Source organism: Dreissena polymorpha, chromosome 1 (genome assembly GCF_020536995.1).
Source record: "Dreissena polymorpha isolate Duluth1 chromosome 1, UMN_Dpol_1.0, whole genome shotgun sequence".
NCBI lineage: Eukaryota > Metazoa > Mollusca > Bivalvia > Myida > Dreissenidae > Dreissena > Dreissena polymorpha.
This window is the reverse complement of record NC_068355.1, coordinates 154427936-154440343: the sequence shown is the minus strand read 5'-3', so window position 1 is coordinate 154440343 and position 12408 is coordinate 154427936. Positions and strand designations below refer to the sequence as shown.

At 40.7% G+C, this 12408-nt stretch overlaps 2 protein-coding genes across 2 annotated transcripts; both read left to right on the top strand.

Moving 5' to 3' along the window:
- The first annotated feature begins 423 nt into the window (after positions 1-423).
- On the top strand, positions 424-1533 carry LOC127858936 (uncharacterized). The gene has a single exon (XM_052396338.1). It carries the CDS (start codon positions 424-426, stop codon positions 1531-1533), a length of 1110 nt encoding a protein of 369 aa, XP_052252298.1.
- A 145-nt stretch (positions 1534-1678) lies between these two features.
- LOC127858864 (uncharacterized) lies at positions 1679-5353 on the top strand. Its single transcript, XM_052396221.1, has one exon. It carries the CDS (start codon positions 1679-1681, stop codon positions 5351-5353), a length of 3675 nt encoding a protein of 1224 aa, XP_052252181.1.
- Positions 5354-12408: the final 7055 nt, after the last annotated feature.

Sequence of the window (12408 nt, the reverse complement as noted above, 5' to 3'; positions counted from 1 at the left end):
AGCTCCAGTAAAAAATCAAGAATAAAATTTAAAAAAGGGAAAAAACAGTAGCCGTTACCAGGGCTCGAACCAGTGACCCCCGGAGTCCTGGAGTTAGTCTGAAGTAAAAACGCATTAGCCCTCTCGGCTATTCCGCCGAATATACACAGAACAAGTGTTTTATACCTTATATAAGCAATCTTCGTAGTTTCGTAACAACAACAGAACTCTCCAAATTATTCAATCGTTTAGGTTTTCAAATCGTCAAAAGATACATATAATTTTGTCAATTTACCAAACCGTGATAAGATCCCTTTAAAGATCCCTTTAAATTGACAAAATTGTAAAAAGTTGTTTCGGATTCGCAATTTTTCGGTTTAGTTATGATATTTGTGAGGAAACAGTATTACTGAACACAAGGTCACAAAGGCTCGGAAAGTCATTATGCTACGAGACAGTAGAGATGAGAAGGTTAGAGAAGCAGGAGTGCAGGTCAACACCGGGAGAAAGTGGAGGGCTGACAAGGCAGTTGAAGAGGCTGAGGCTCGTCTTCGGCACAGCGACATTGTCGGTAATGTTGCACACGGGCGACTAGGCTTCGGATGCGTCACCCGTTCGCAGTGGAGCAAAGCAAGTGCAAAAGACCGACGCACCCAAGTGCAGGAAGAGATTCGCCGAATGGAGGAAGAATCCAGGCTCACCAGAGCTGTTACCCTACGGAAACAGGGAAAATGGCTGAACTGGGAGGGAGTACCCCAGAGAAAGCTTACATGGAATGCGATCTGGACAATGGAAAGCGACAGACTTAGTTTCTTGCTCAAGTCTGTCTACGACGTGCTGCCAAGTCCAACAAACCTAGTGACTTGGGGTTTTGCCGAAAAGCCAGATTGCAAGCTCTGTGGAAGACCAGCGAATCTGGAGCATGTCCTGAGCTCATGCAGGACAGCCCTGTCTGATGGTCGATACAGATGGCGTCACGACAGGGTTCTTGCTTCAATGGCCGATCATCTAGATCAAGCACGAAAAGCGCAGAAGACGACCAACAAAGGCCCCTCATTCATTTCCTTTGTCAGAGCCGGAGAAGAAGGGGCAAAGGCCAAACGCGCATGTGGGATTCTTGGAACGGCAACAGATTGGAGAATGGAAGCAGACTTGAAGAAACAGCTCAAGTTTCCACAGGAGATCACCGTGACAAACCAGAGACCCGACATAGTACTGTGGTCAGCGGCATCAAAACAGGTTGTGATGGTGGAGCTCACAGTACCATGGGAGGAGCGGATTGAAGAGAGCTTCGAACGGAAGCGCGAAAAGTACCAGGCCCTCACAGATACCTGCACAGAGAAAGGCTGGAAGGCATGGTGTTTTCCAGTGGAGGTGGGCTGCAGAGGTTTCCCAGCACAATCACTGTGGCGCACTTTCAGCAGACTGGGGGTTACAGGACAGGTCCGGAAACGGGCCATATCGGTTGTTGCACGTGAAACGGAGTCTGCTTCCTTGTGGCTATGGCGGAAGAGAGAGGAGAAGTGGATAGGGGGACACAGGGCTGTCGACTAGGGACTGGCCACCGAGACCTGGCAGATGAGGAAGTGTAGCGGAGGCTTACTATCTCCTGGCCGGAAATTGATCACTTCCGGTCGGCACACCATAGGAGGACGTAGTGGGACAGTGCCGAAACGTCCGATGAATATGGACCCACCTGATGAAGGAGATAGTAGCAGCATCACGGCTGTATCTGACAACTATATCTTCTGGATATCCAGTGACTGTTGGGAAAGACCAGCTGACAACTGTGAATAGTACAGTGACACCATGGAGAGACAGGTGGCAGCTAGGAAAGACTGGCATAGGGGTAAACTGTCCCAGCAAGTCAGTTTACGTTCTTCGTAAGAAGAAACCCGAGCAAGCTACAGAAAGACAACACAAGAAATACCCCCAAGGTCGTACGAGAGTGGGGGAGGATGATCGACCTACAAGCCAACAGGTAACGAACACGCCCGATCAACCGACAACGAATCAGAACACGGACTGGGCAAGAACATGTAGTTGTGGGAAGGTGTGTAAGAATAAGGTGGGACTGAAGATTCATCGCACAAAGATGGGATGCGCACCAATCCTAAATCTGTTGCAACGCGCAATGCAACTTGGTGAGACGGAGGAGGAGCTGGATCAGGATGAACACCACAGTGTCCAGAGCCTCCACGCATCAGAAGAGGGTGAGGTTACCATTGATAACGCAGAGAGGACTGAAGATCGAGCTGCGGTAGAATCTACAGAGCGACGGAAGAAAGTGATGTGGCCCGCAAGTACAGAGAGAGCGAAGTGGAAGGCGTTTGAAGAGGAGCTGGAACTGGTAATGGAGAACGTTCTGAAAGGCAAAGTAGAGAGCAAGCTGCATGTCATGTCTGAGCTGATCTACACATTTGGAAAAGAGCGATTCGGAACAGCTAAAGAGAAAGTCGGACAACCCAAGGTTGGCGGGAATAGAAGACTGCAGAAGATTTCCAACCTAAGGGGAGAACTCAGACGCTTGAAAAGCAGATACAGACAAGCAGAGGATGAGGAGAAACAAGGTCTGGCAGAACTGAGAGATGATGTACGGAAGGAGATCCAGTGTTTACGGAGAGCAGAGAATCTGCGCCGGAAGAGACACGAGAGAAGGCGAAAGAGAGCTCAGTTTACTAGCAATCCATTTCAGTTTGTGAAGCGTTTGCTCGGAGAAAAGAAGACAGGCGAACTTCAATGCACAAAAGAGGAGGCAAACAAGTACATCAAAGATATGTACAGTGACAGCGACCGTCACAAGGAACTGGGCGAGTGCGACAAGTTGCTCACACCAGATGATCCTGAACATGACTTTGATTGCGCAGAACCTAGGTTGCAAGAAGTCAAGGACATTGTAAGGAAGGCCAGAGCGTCTTCAGCACCAGGACCCAATGGAGTACCGTACAGAGTATACAAGAACTGCCCCAAGATCTTGCTACGGTTGTGGAAGCTTATAAAGGTTGTTTGGAGGAAAGGAGAGCTTTGCAGAGAATGGCTGAAGGCAGAGGGATGTTTTATTCCTAAAGAAGAGGATTCGTCAACCCTTGGTCAATTCAGGACTATCTCTTTGCTGAACGTGGAAGGGAAGATACTCCTCGCTGTCCTTTCAAAAAGAATTACCTCTTATTTGCTTCAGAACAAGTACATAGATACAGCTGTGCAGAAAGGAGGAGTACCCGGTGTATCTGGGTGCATCGAGCATACCAGTGTCATCACCCAAATCATCAAGGAAGCACGCGAGAACAAAGGAGACATCGCAGTGATCTGGCTTGACCTAGCAAATGCATATGGTTCTGTTCCGCATCAGATGATACAAAAGACTCTACAATTGTATCATGTAACCGTTCGATTTCGGCAGATGTTGCGGCACTATTTCGACGGCTTCATCATGAGATTTTCAACAAGGGCAATAACCACTGACTGGCAGAGACTTGAAGTAGGCATCATTACCGGGTGCACAATTTCAGTGGTGCTGTTCGCAGCAGCCATGAATCTGATAGTGAAGTCAGCGGAGAAGCCATCAAGAGGACCCAAAATGACTTCGGGGTGTATCCAACCACCAACGAGGGCATTTATGGACGATATGACTATTACAGCAAAGTCGTACGTCGAGGGAAGGTGGATGCTGCAAGACATTGGCGAACTTATCGAGTGGGCCAGAATGAAGTTCAAACCCCAGAAATCAAGGAGCATGGTTTTGAGGAAAGGAAAGATTCAAAAGAGTGCAAGATATAGAATCAAAGATCAGCTCATCCCTACTGTTAAGGAGCAACCAGTGAAGTGCCTCGGGAAGTGGTTTCGAGACTCACTCAATGATAAACAGAGTATCAAAGACACGGTAGTGCAAATGGAGAACTGGTTGAAAGATGTGGACAAGTGTGGTCTGCCAGGAAAATTCAAGGCCTGGATTTACCAACATGGCATCCTACCACGCCTATTGTGGCCGCTGCTGGTGTACAGTGTACCGTCATCAACAGTGGAAGCAATGGAGAGGACAATAAATTCATTCCTCAGGAGGTGGATGGGGGTGCCAAAGAGTTTCACCAGCCTCGGTTTGTACTGCACAGGCAGCAAGCTGCAGATACCTCTCAGATCACTGACGGAGGAATACAAGGTCACAAAGGCTCGGAAAGTCATTATGCTACGAGACAGTAGAGATGAGAAGGTTAGAGAAGCAGGAGTGCAGGTCAACACCGGGAGAAAGTGGAGGGCTGACAAGGCAGTTGAAGAGGCTGAGGCTCGTCTTCGGCACAGCGACATTGTCGGTAATGTTGCACACGGGCGACTAGGCTTCGGATGCGTCACCCGTTCGCAGTGGAGCAAAGCCAGTGCAAAAGACCGACGCACCCAAGTGCAGGAAGAGATTCGCCGAATGGAGGAAGAATCCAGGCTCACCAGAGCTGTTACCCTACGGAAACAGGGAAAATGGCTGAACTGGGAGGGAGTACCCCAGAGAAAGCTTACATGGAATGCGATCTGGACCATGGAAAGCGACAGACTTAGTTTCTTGCTCAAGTCTGTCTACGACGTGCTGCCAAGTCCAACAAACCTAGTGACTTGGGGTTTTGCCGAAAAGCCAGATTGCAAGCTCTGTGGAAGACCAGCGAATCTGGAGCATGTCCTGAGCTCATGCAGGACAGCCCTGTCTGATGGTCGATACAGATGGCGTCACGACAGGGTTCTTGCTTCAATGGCCGATCATCTAGATCAAGCACGAAAAGCGCAGAAGACGACCAACAAAGGCCCCTCATTCATTTCCTTTGTCAGAGCCGGAGAAGAAGGGGCAAAGGCCAAACGCGCATGTGGGATTCTTGGAACGGCAACAGATTGGAGAATGGAAGCAGACTTGAAGAAACAGCTCAAGTTTCCACAGGAGATCACCGTGACAAACCAGAGACCCGACATAGTACTGTGGTCAGCGGCATCAAAACAGGTTGTGATGGTGGAGCTCACAGTACCATGGGAGGAGCGGATTGAAGAGAGCTTCGAACGGAAGCGCGAAAAGTACCAGGCCCTCACAGATACCTGCACAGAGAAAGGCTGGAAGGCATGGTGTTTTCCAGTGGAGGTGGGCTGCAGAGGTTTCCCAGCACAATCACTGTGGCGCACTTTCAGCAGACTAGGGGTTACAGGACAGGTCCGGAAACGGGCCATATCGGTTGTTGCACGTGAAACGGAGTCTGCTTCCTTGTGGCTATGGCGGAAGAGAGAGGAGAAGTGGATAGGAGGACGTAGTGGGACAGTGCCGAAACGTCCGATGAATATGGACCCACCTGATGAAGGAGATAGTAGCAGCATCACGGCTGTATCTGACAACTATGTCATGGTCTAATATAGCCATTATATGCATCTTTTGACGATTTAAAACCTAAACATTATAAAGCGTTGCAACGCGAAACGATTTAATAATTTGGAGAGTTCTGTTGTTGTCGTTTAAATTTGTGAAACTACGAAGATTGCTTATATAACGTATAAAATACGCATCTAATATACGCTTGGCAGGATAGCTCAGTTGGCTAATGCGTTTTTACTTCAGGATTCCGGGGGTCACTGGTTCGAGCCCTGCTTCGGGCTACTTTTTTTTCCTTTTTTACATTTTATTTTTTATTTTTTACTGGAGCTTTTAAAATTTAATGTTTACATTTATCAATATATAGAGGATATTTGTTGGATCCGGTTGATTATCGATTTTAATTCACGAGTGATCATAGAAAATAATATTTTCACGAGTGGCGCAGCCACGAGTGAAAATATATGTTTTCTATGATCACGAGTGAATTAAAGTCGATAATCCACCGAATCCAACAAATTTTCTTTTTATTTAATGCATTTTTCACAGTTTATATACATTGTTCAAGAGTTTAACTAACGAATTTTGCTGGGATAATGACGTCATTTCGTCAAAAAAATGACGTCATTTCACAGTAAACAATGAAAATTATCGATAATTCTCACTGATAATTTTCACTGTTTGAAACAGTGAAATTATCAGTTTTAATTCACTGATATTTCTCTATAAACCACCGGAAAGCATTAAATAAAAAGCATTTAATGACAAACTTCAAAACATGCCAAAATCTGTGAAAAGGCCCCTTTAAGCTTTTCTTCAAAAGATGTGGGTACAAATTATACCTGACTTATGGTAACTGGTACTAACAGTCGCTAAAAAGCGAAAATAAAATAACAGTTACCGAAATTTATTTTTGTGCATTATAATGAGGATATTTGTTGGATTCGGTGGATTATCGATTTTAATTCACGAGTGATCATAGAAAATAATATTTTCACGAGTGGCGCAGCCACGAGTGAAAATATACATTTTATATGATCACGAGTGAATTAAAATCGATAATCCACCGAACCCAACAAATTTTCTTTTTATTTTATGCTTTATTTCACAGTTTATATCCATTGTTAAAGAGTTTAACTAAAGAATTACGTTGGGAAAATGACGTCATTTCGTCCAAAAAATGACGTCATTTAACATAAACAGTGAAAATTATCGATAATTTTCACTGATAATTTTCATTGTTTGAAACAGTGAAATTATCAGTTTTAATTCACTGATATTTCTCTATAAACCACCGGAAAGTATAAAATAAATAAATATTAATGATGCAGGTACTTCACCCGGTTAGATTTATGTTTGGGTAATTAGAATTTTTGGAAGTTCCAGGTGAAATCGTTATGTTGGAGTTGAATGTCAGTGTCGTCAAGTTGACGATACTAGTCATAGTCGTAAGGTTGGTGACAGTAGTCGTAGTCGTAGTGTTGGTAATAACAGTCGTTGCCGTAATGCTTGTGATAGTAGTCGTAGTGTTGGTGATACCAGTCGTAATCGTAATGTTGTATGATTCTAGTTGTAGTCGAAATGTTTGTGATAGTAGTCGTAGTCGTATTGTTGGTGATACCGGTCGTATTTGTAATAATGAGAATACTAGTCGTAGTCAAAATGTTTGTGATAATAGTCGTAGTGTTGGTGATACCAGTCGTAGTCGTAATGATTTTGATACCAGTCGTAGTCGTAATATTTGTCATACCAGTCTTAGTGTTTGTGATACCAGTCGTAGTCGTAATGTTTGTGATAATAGTCGTAACGTTGGTGATACCAGTCGTAGTCGTAATGTTTGTGATACCAGTCGTAGTCGTAATGTTTTTCATACTTATCATAGTGTTAGTGATACCAGTCGTAGTTGTAATGTTTGTGATACCAGTCGTAGTCGTAATGTTTGTCATACTAGTCGTTATGTTTGTGATACCAGTCGTAAGCGTAATGTTTGTCATACTAGTCGTAATGTTTGTGATTCCAGTCGTAGTCGTAATGTTGGTGATGCCAGTCGTAGTCGTAATGTTGATGTTACCAGTTGTAGTCGTAATGTTTGTGATGCAAGTCGTAGTCGTAATGTTTGTTATGCCAGTCGTAGTCGTAATGTTGGTGATACCAGTCGTAGTTGTAATACTGAGGATACTAGTCGTAATCGTAATATTGGTAATACAAATCGAAGCCGTGATTGTGCACAACTGCTGTCGTTGCTGTGATATTGCTTTCGAGATATTATAAATGATTTTCGTAGTATGTCTGTTTGTTTGGATGTCTTGCCGCTAACAACGTCGTTTGAAATCGTGGAATAGATCGCGCCTTTGGCGTTAAGATAAAAGATGCTATAGTCATAAACTACAAAGACGAAAATACTGTAGTTTTATAGCAATGGTTGGCATACCGACGTCTTCTTAAAAAAAGTCGGAAACGTTAAACTTTTATTACAAAGCTTTGCATAATGATGTCTTATTTAAGAATGTGTTTCCATATATAGAACACAATAAAACACTCTGTCTGGCAGTGTCTGCCCTATGTTACAGATGGATGGATGCGTTGTTATGATGTATTGGCGGTTGCTAGCCAAGTGCAAACACATTAACCAAACTAGCTATTATTATTTTTATTTAAGTAAAATATTGTTGCAGACTTGTTTGGTGCTCGCCGTAGCAGAACGTATTGTCTAAAGGTTAGGCATGTTATTTAATTAACGTATTGTTAAATAAATGTTACATGAGACGTCTTAAATGTGGCGTCTTTTGTATGGCGCGTTTGTTTTGTACTTCCCTATTTGAAGTTTCACTGCACAACATTTTTGATTAGACGAAAATAAAAGATATGAACAAAAGAATAAACTGACTTTGGGGCATCCATATAGCGCAATTGTCACACGAATAATATTGAAACAAAAATCGTATGTTGTACAAATAAACACGTTTGATAATATTTTATGCAAATCATGCACTTGCTTTCCAAGATTTGTATGCACAATACAAGAATAATGCCATAAATAAATTAATAAATAATAAAGCACTACTTTCATAGGAAATAAAGCACTACATACATATATTATAAAGCATCACACGCATAGAGAATAAAGCAATACATACATAGAGAACAAAGCATTACATACATAGATAATAAAGCATTACATACATAGAGAATAAAGCATTACATACATAGAGTATAAAGCATTACATACATAGAAAATAAAGCAATACATACATGAAGAATAAAGCAATACATACATGGAGAATAAAGCAATACATACATGGAGAATAAGCAATAAATACTAGTATATGAAGAATAAAGCAATACATACATGGAGAATAAAGTCATACATACATGGAGAATAAGCAATAAATACTAGTATATGGAGAATAAAGCGATACATACACGGAGAATAAAGCAATACATACATAGAAATTAGAGCAATACATTTAAGTAATAAATATTCTATTGGAATACAGGAACAGTTCAGCATTTCAGTGAGAATTAAGCCATATTAATACTGCAATCTCAAGTTTGATAATGACATAGAAACATATATTTTACCAATATAAATGTATTATACCATTTTATCTGTAAAAAAAAACAAGAATAATGAATGTCCAGCAGCACAGGTGTAAATAACTTTTCTTTTTGCAGTTTTATGTTTAAAATATTCACATATTTAGTTGAAGGATATATAACGATGCTCAAATAACGATGTTGACCTTGGTCAAACCAATTTTATCTTGCAAAACAAGGTTACCAGTGCAAATCAAAATCTAACACGGGTGGCGGAAGATAAATTAAATACTAGTGGTAAACATTTAGAAACGGGAACAAAATAAGAGGCTGCACTATCAATATAAGACAATATTGAGCAATGGAATTTTGACGGGACTATTTTTTAAAGAGGATGTATAATTCAACACGGAAACAAATACAAAAATATGCCCGGGGGAAGTTTAAAGTTGCGCGTTATTATGAAAATTGTGTCAAGGGGATGTCAGAATGCTTATGTTTGTCTGATTACAACGATGCAAAAGTCTTCCCGGAGTTGTCGACAGCGTCTGTCCTTGGGGCTTAACAAAACTTCGTCGAAAAAAAGTCCGTTGACAGTACTTATGTACACTAATTTACACAAAAAATCACGACTTTGCATGATATTCTGACAACAAAAAATATATACATTGATCCGTAAAATAACTTCTTCTCTCATAAGCGAAAACAAACGTACTACAAGCGAGTCGCCGCACTTCAGTGCGACGCCAATGAGCAACGGCGAATAATGGTATAGCTGCTGATGATCTTCGCGTTGTATTTTCGGCGGCGGAAAAGAGGCATTCGTGCCTGTGACGCAGTAATTTTACACCATAGTTAAAGAATATATGCATATACTTACCGATCATAATACATATATACGAGTAGTTATCGTTTTTAACATAACATTACTCTTGTATTCCGCATTCTAGAGGTAAAATATGTTGTGCATTATAATGCAATCTGAACAATAACAAGTAATTATTATGTTGTTATTTATAGTTCTATGGTTGTTCTAATGTATCGGCATTCAACCAGGTGGGCACATTAAAATACTGTTGCAGGGATAAAAAATATAACAAAACGTGACAGTCGCGATACTCAGATCAAGTTCCTTGCGTAAACACTCGTAATCCAGAAAGGAATGTGCTATAAATATGCTCAATTAGTATACAAAAGATGCTCAGTTATGCTCAATTAGTATATAAAAGATGTTCATATGTGACACCTGTCAATTTTTACGCATGTTTGATTTACGACTTCACCCTCAGTGGTCGTTTGTGTTTCGATCCTGTCCATTCAATGTGCTCTGTCCACTAAGCTGTAATAGGTCAGACAGTTATTACAAAACTACGTTCAGTACAAATAGTGCATGAAAGATAGTGAAGAAAGAAGATGTAAGTATGAACATGAAAAAATAAAACACCAGAAACAGCATCAGGAACTTTTAACATTATATTGAGGATAATGATACCGATAATGATCATACTGATATTGATCTTAATAAAGTCGCTTCAATGGGCCGTATGCAATATGCGACCAGAGTGGCGCCAGGCCAGCCCGTGCTTTCGCGCAGTTTGGTCAGGAGCTATCGTTCTCACTTTGAAGTCACGCAACGTGTCCTGGTCTCATAAGATAAGTTCAATCTTCACGGTTGGCTGAGGACACGGTTACCGGACACTATGTCGATGTCAGTTACCTACCTCCGGGACATAACTTGTCAACTACGTTCACCTCTGATCATGACCATAGCGGATGACGCTTCGACAAGAAAAGTCTCGGGGGTAAGAATTCGCCCTTTAAGAGGCCAGGGTGCGAAAATGACACACATTAGTGCGCGAATTTCTACCGTGGGGTACACATTTAAAGGTTAATGATATCAATAATTGTTTTCAACGACGGTAGCCTGGGATACTTCTTATTAATAATGCGCATGATTTATAGTTGTGAAATATTCCTATGGTACCACGGTTCTTTAAAGTGCCCAACTTCAATGCCCTTTTCATTTGTTCGAAGTGATCTCAATAGCTGTATCAAGGACACAGAAAAAGAAAAACCATATAATGATAATAACGATAATAGTTATTATCATCATAATAATTAGAGTTATAATAAATCAACCATAACATCTGAAACATCGACAGCCATACTGCGCGACCGTTTTCAGACTTGGTGTACTTGAGCATGTCAATTAAAGGTTTGATCAACACCAGCACCCAGTATTTTCGCCCTTATACGTCTTCCAAGTAATTTCCATTTATTTTTATTTTAATTGACCAGAATTGTAAGTTGTATGCATAGACCGAATCAGCACAATTAATTATTCTAGATTCTAAAGATTTAATTATGTGTTACAAAGTGAACACCATTTATAAATGCAATCTCATTTATTATGCATTTTTTATGGAAACCAAAAATATCCGGATGCATGTAAAGTTAAATCATCAGCATATACATATTATCAGCTCATGTCAATGTCATATCGTTTATACATAATTAGAATAACAATGTTTTTGATCCCTGTGGAAAACCGGATTTTTTGTAGATATTTGTGAGTTTTAACGGCGTGTTTCCTCTAAGGGTAAATTCAATTGAGTGTCATGAAAAGAATTCAAGTTTTAGTGTTTTTTAAAGGCTGTTAGGCTTCGAATTTGTAAAGACGCTGCGTATTAGTTAAGTCGCTATGTATTTGTGAAGACAAAGCGCGCTCGCAAAACGGTGTTCACATTCGTGCAAAGCATGCAGCTAACTAGGATTTTGATCATTTTGCGCGAATAAAAAAAACTGCAAACAGATGTAAAAGTTTTTAATTGTCCCTAAATCATTTGAATTACACAAATTATGCGCGTAATATTCACAGAACTTAAAAACTATAGTGATTTGCTACAGCTAACTTATATTTAAATTAACAAGCATGTCTTACGTTATAGATAGTAACCGACTATCAAATCAATAAAGTATTTTAACCGCAAAACTACATTTTTACATGGAGCTCAATGCATTGTAAATTTATATATACACACTTAATGTATACAGTAAAGTTCAATAACCATCCCAGATACTTACATACGCAACTTAACGTCGTTTTTCCGTTAATGACGTTGACAACGTACTGAATGTTTCGGGGCAGTATGCAAAGAATTTGATTGACGGACCATAATTAGCTGACACACCTAGGGACTACTTTATTGCTTTATTTGACAAGTTTAAGCGGAAGCGTCGTGTAAGTATCGATTAAATCGTCTGACACCAGGCACACCTTATGTGTAAGTTAATTTTATTTTACACTTAAACTCAGACTGTGCATGTGTACCCTTAAATTGATCAATGAACTAGCTGCATAAGATGCATCGCGAAACAGGTCAAATGATGTAATGTATCGAGGTTATCATTGACGTCATAGTACTTAAATACACATTATAACGTTACAAATTTTGCTGGGTCATTAATATATTAAACAACACAAAATTAATGTTTAACACAAATCTTACGCTGTTTGACCGGACGCACAGACAAAGTCTTATCACGAAGCTGTTATTGTG

What these genes read in the sequence shown, in the direction of transcription:
- LOC127858864 (XM_052396221.1), top strand. Translation starts at nt 1,679, where the DNA reads ATGAAGGAGATAGTAGCAGCATCACGGCTGTATCTGACAACTATATCT.
- LOC127858936 (XM_052396338.1), top strand. Translation starts at nt 424, where the DNA reads ATGCTACGAGACAGTAGAGATGAGAAGGTTAGAGAAGCAGGAGTGCAG.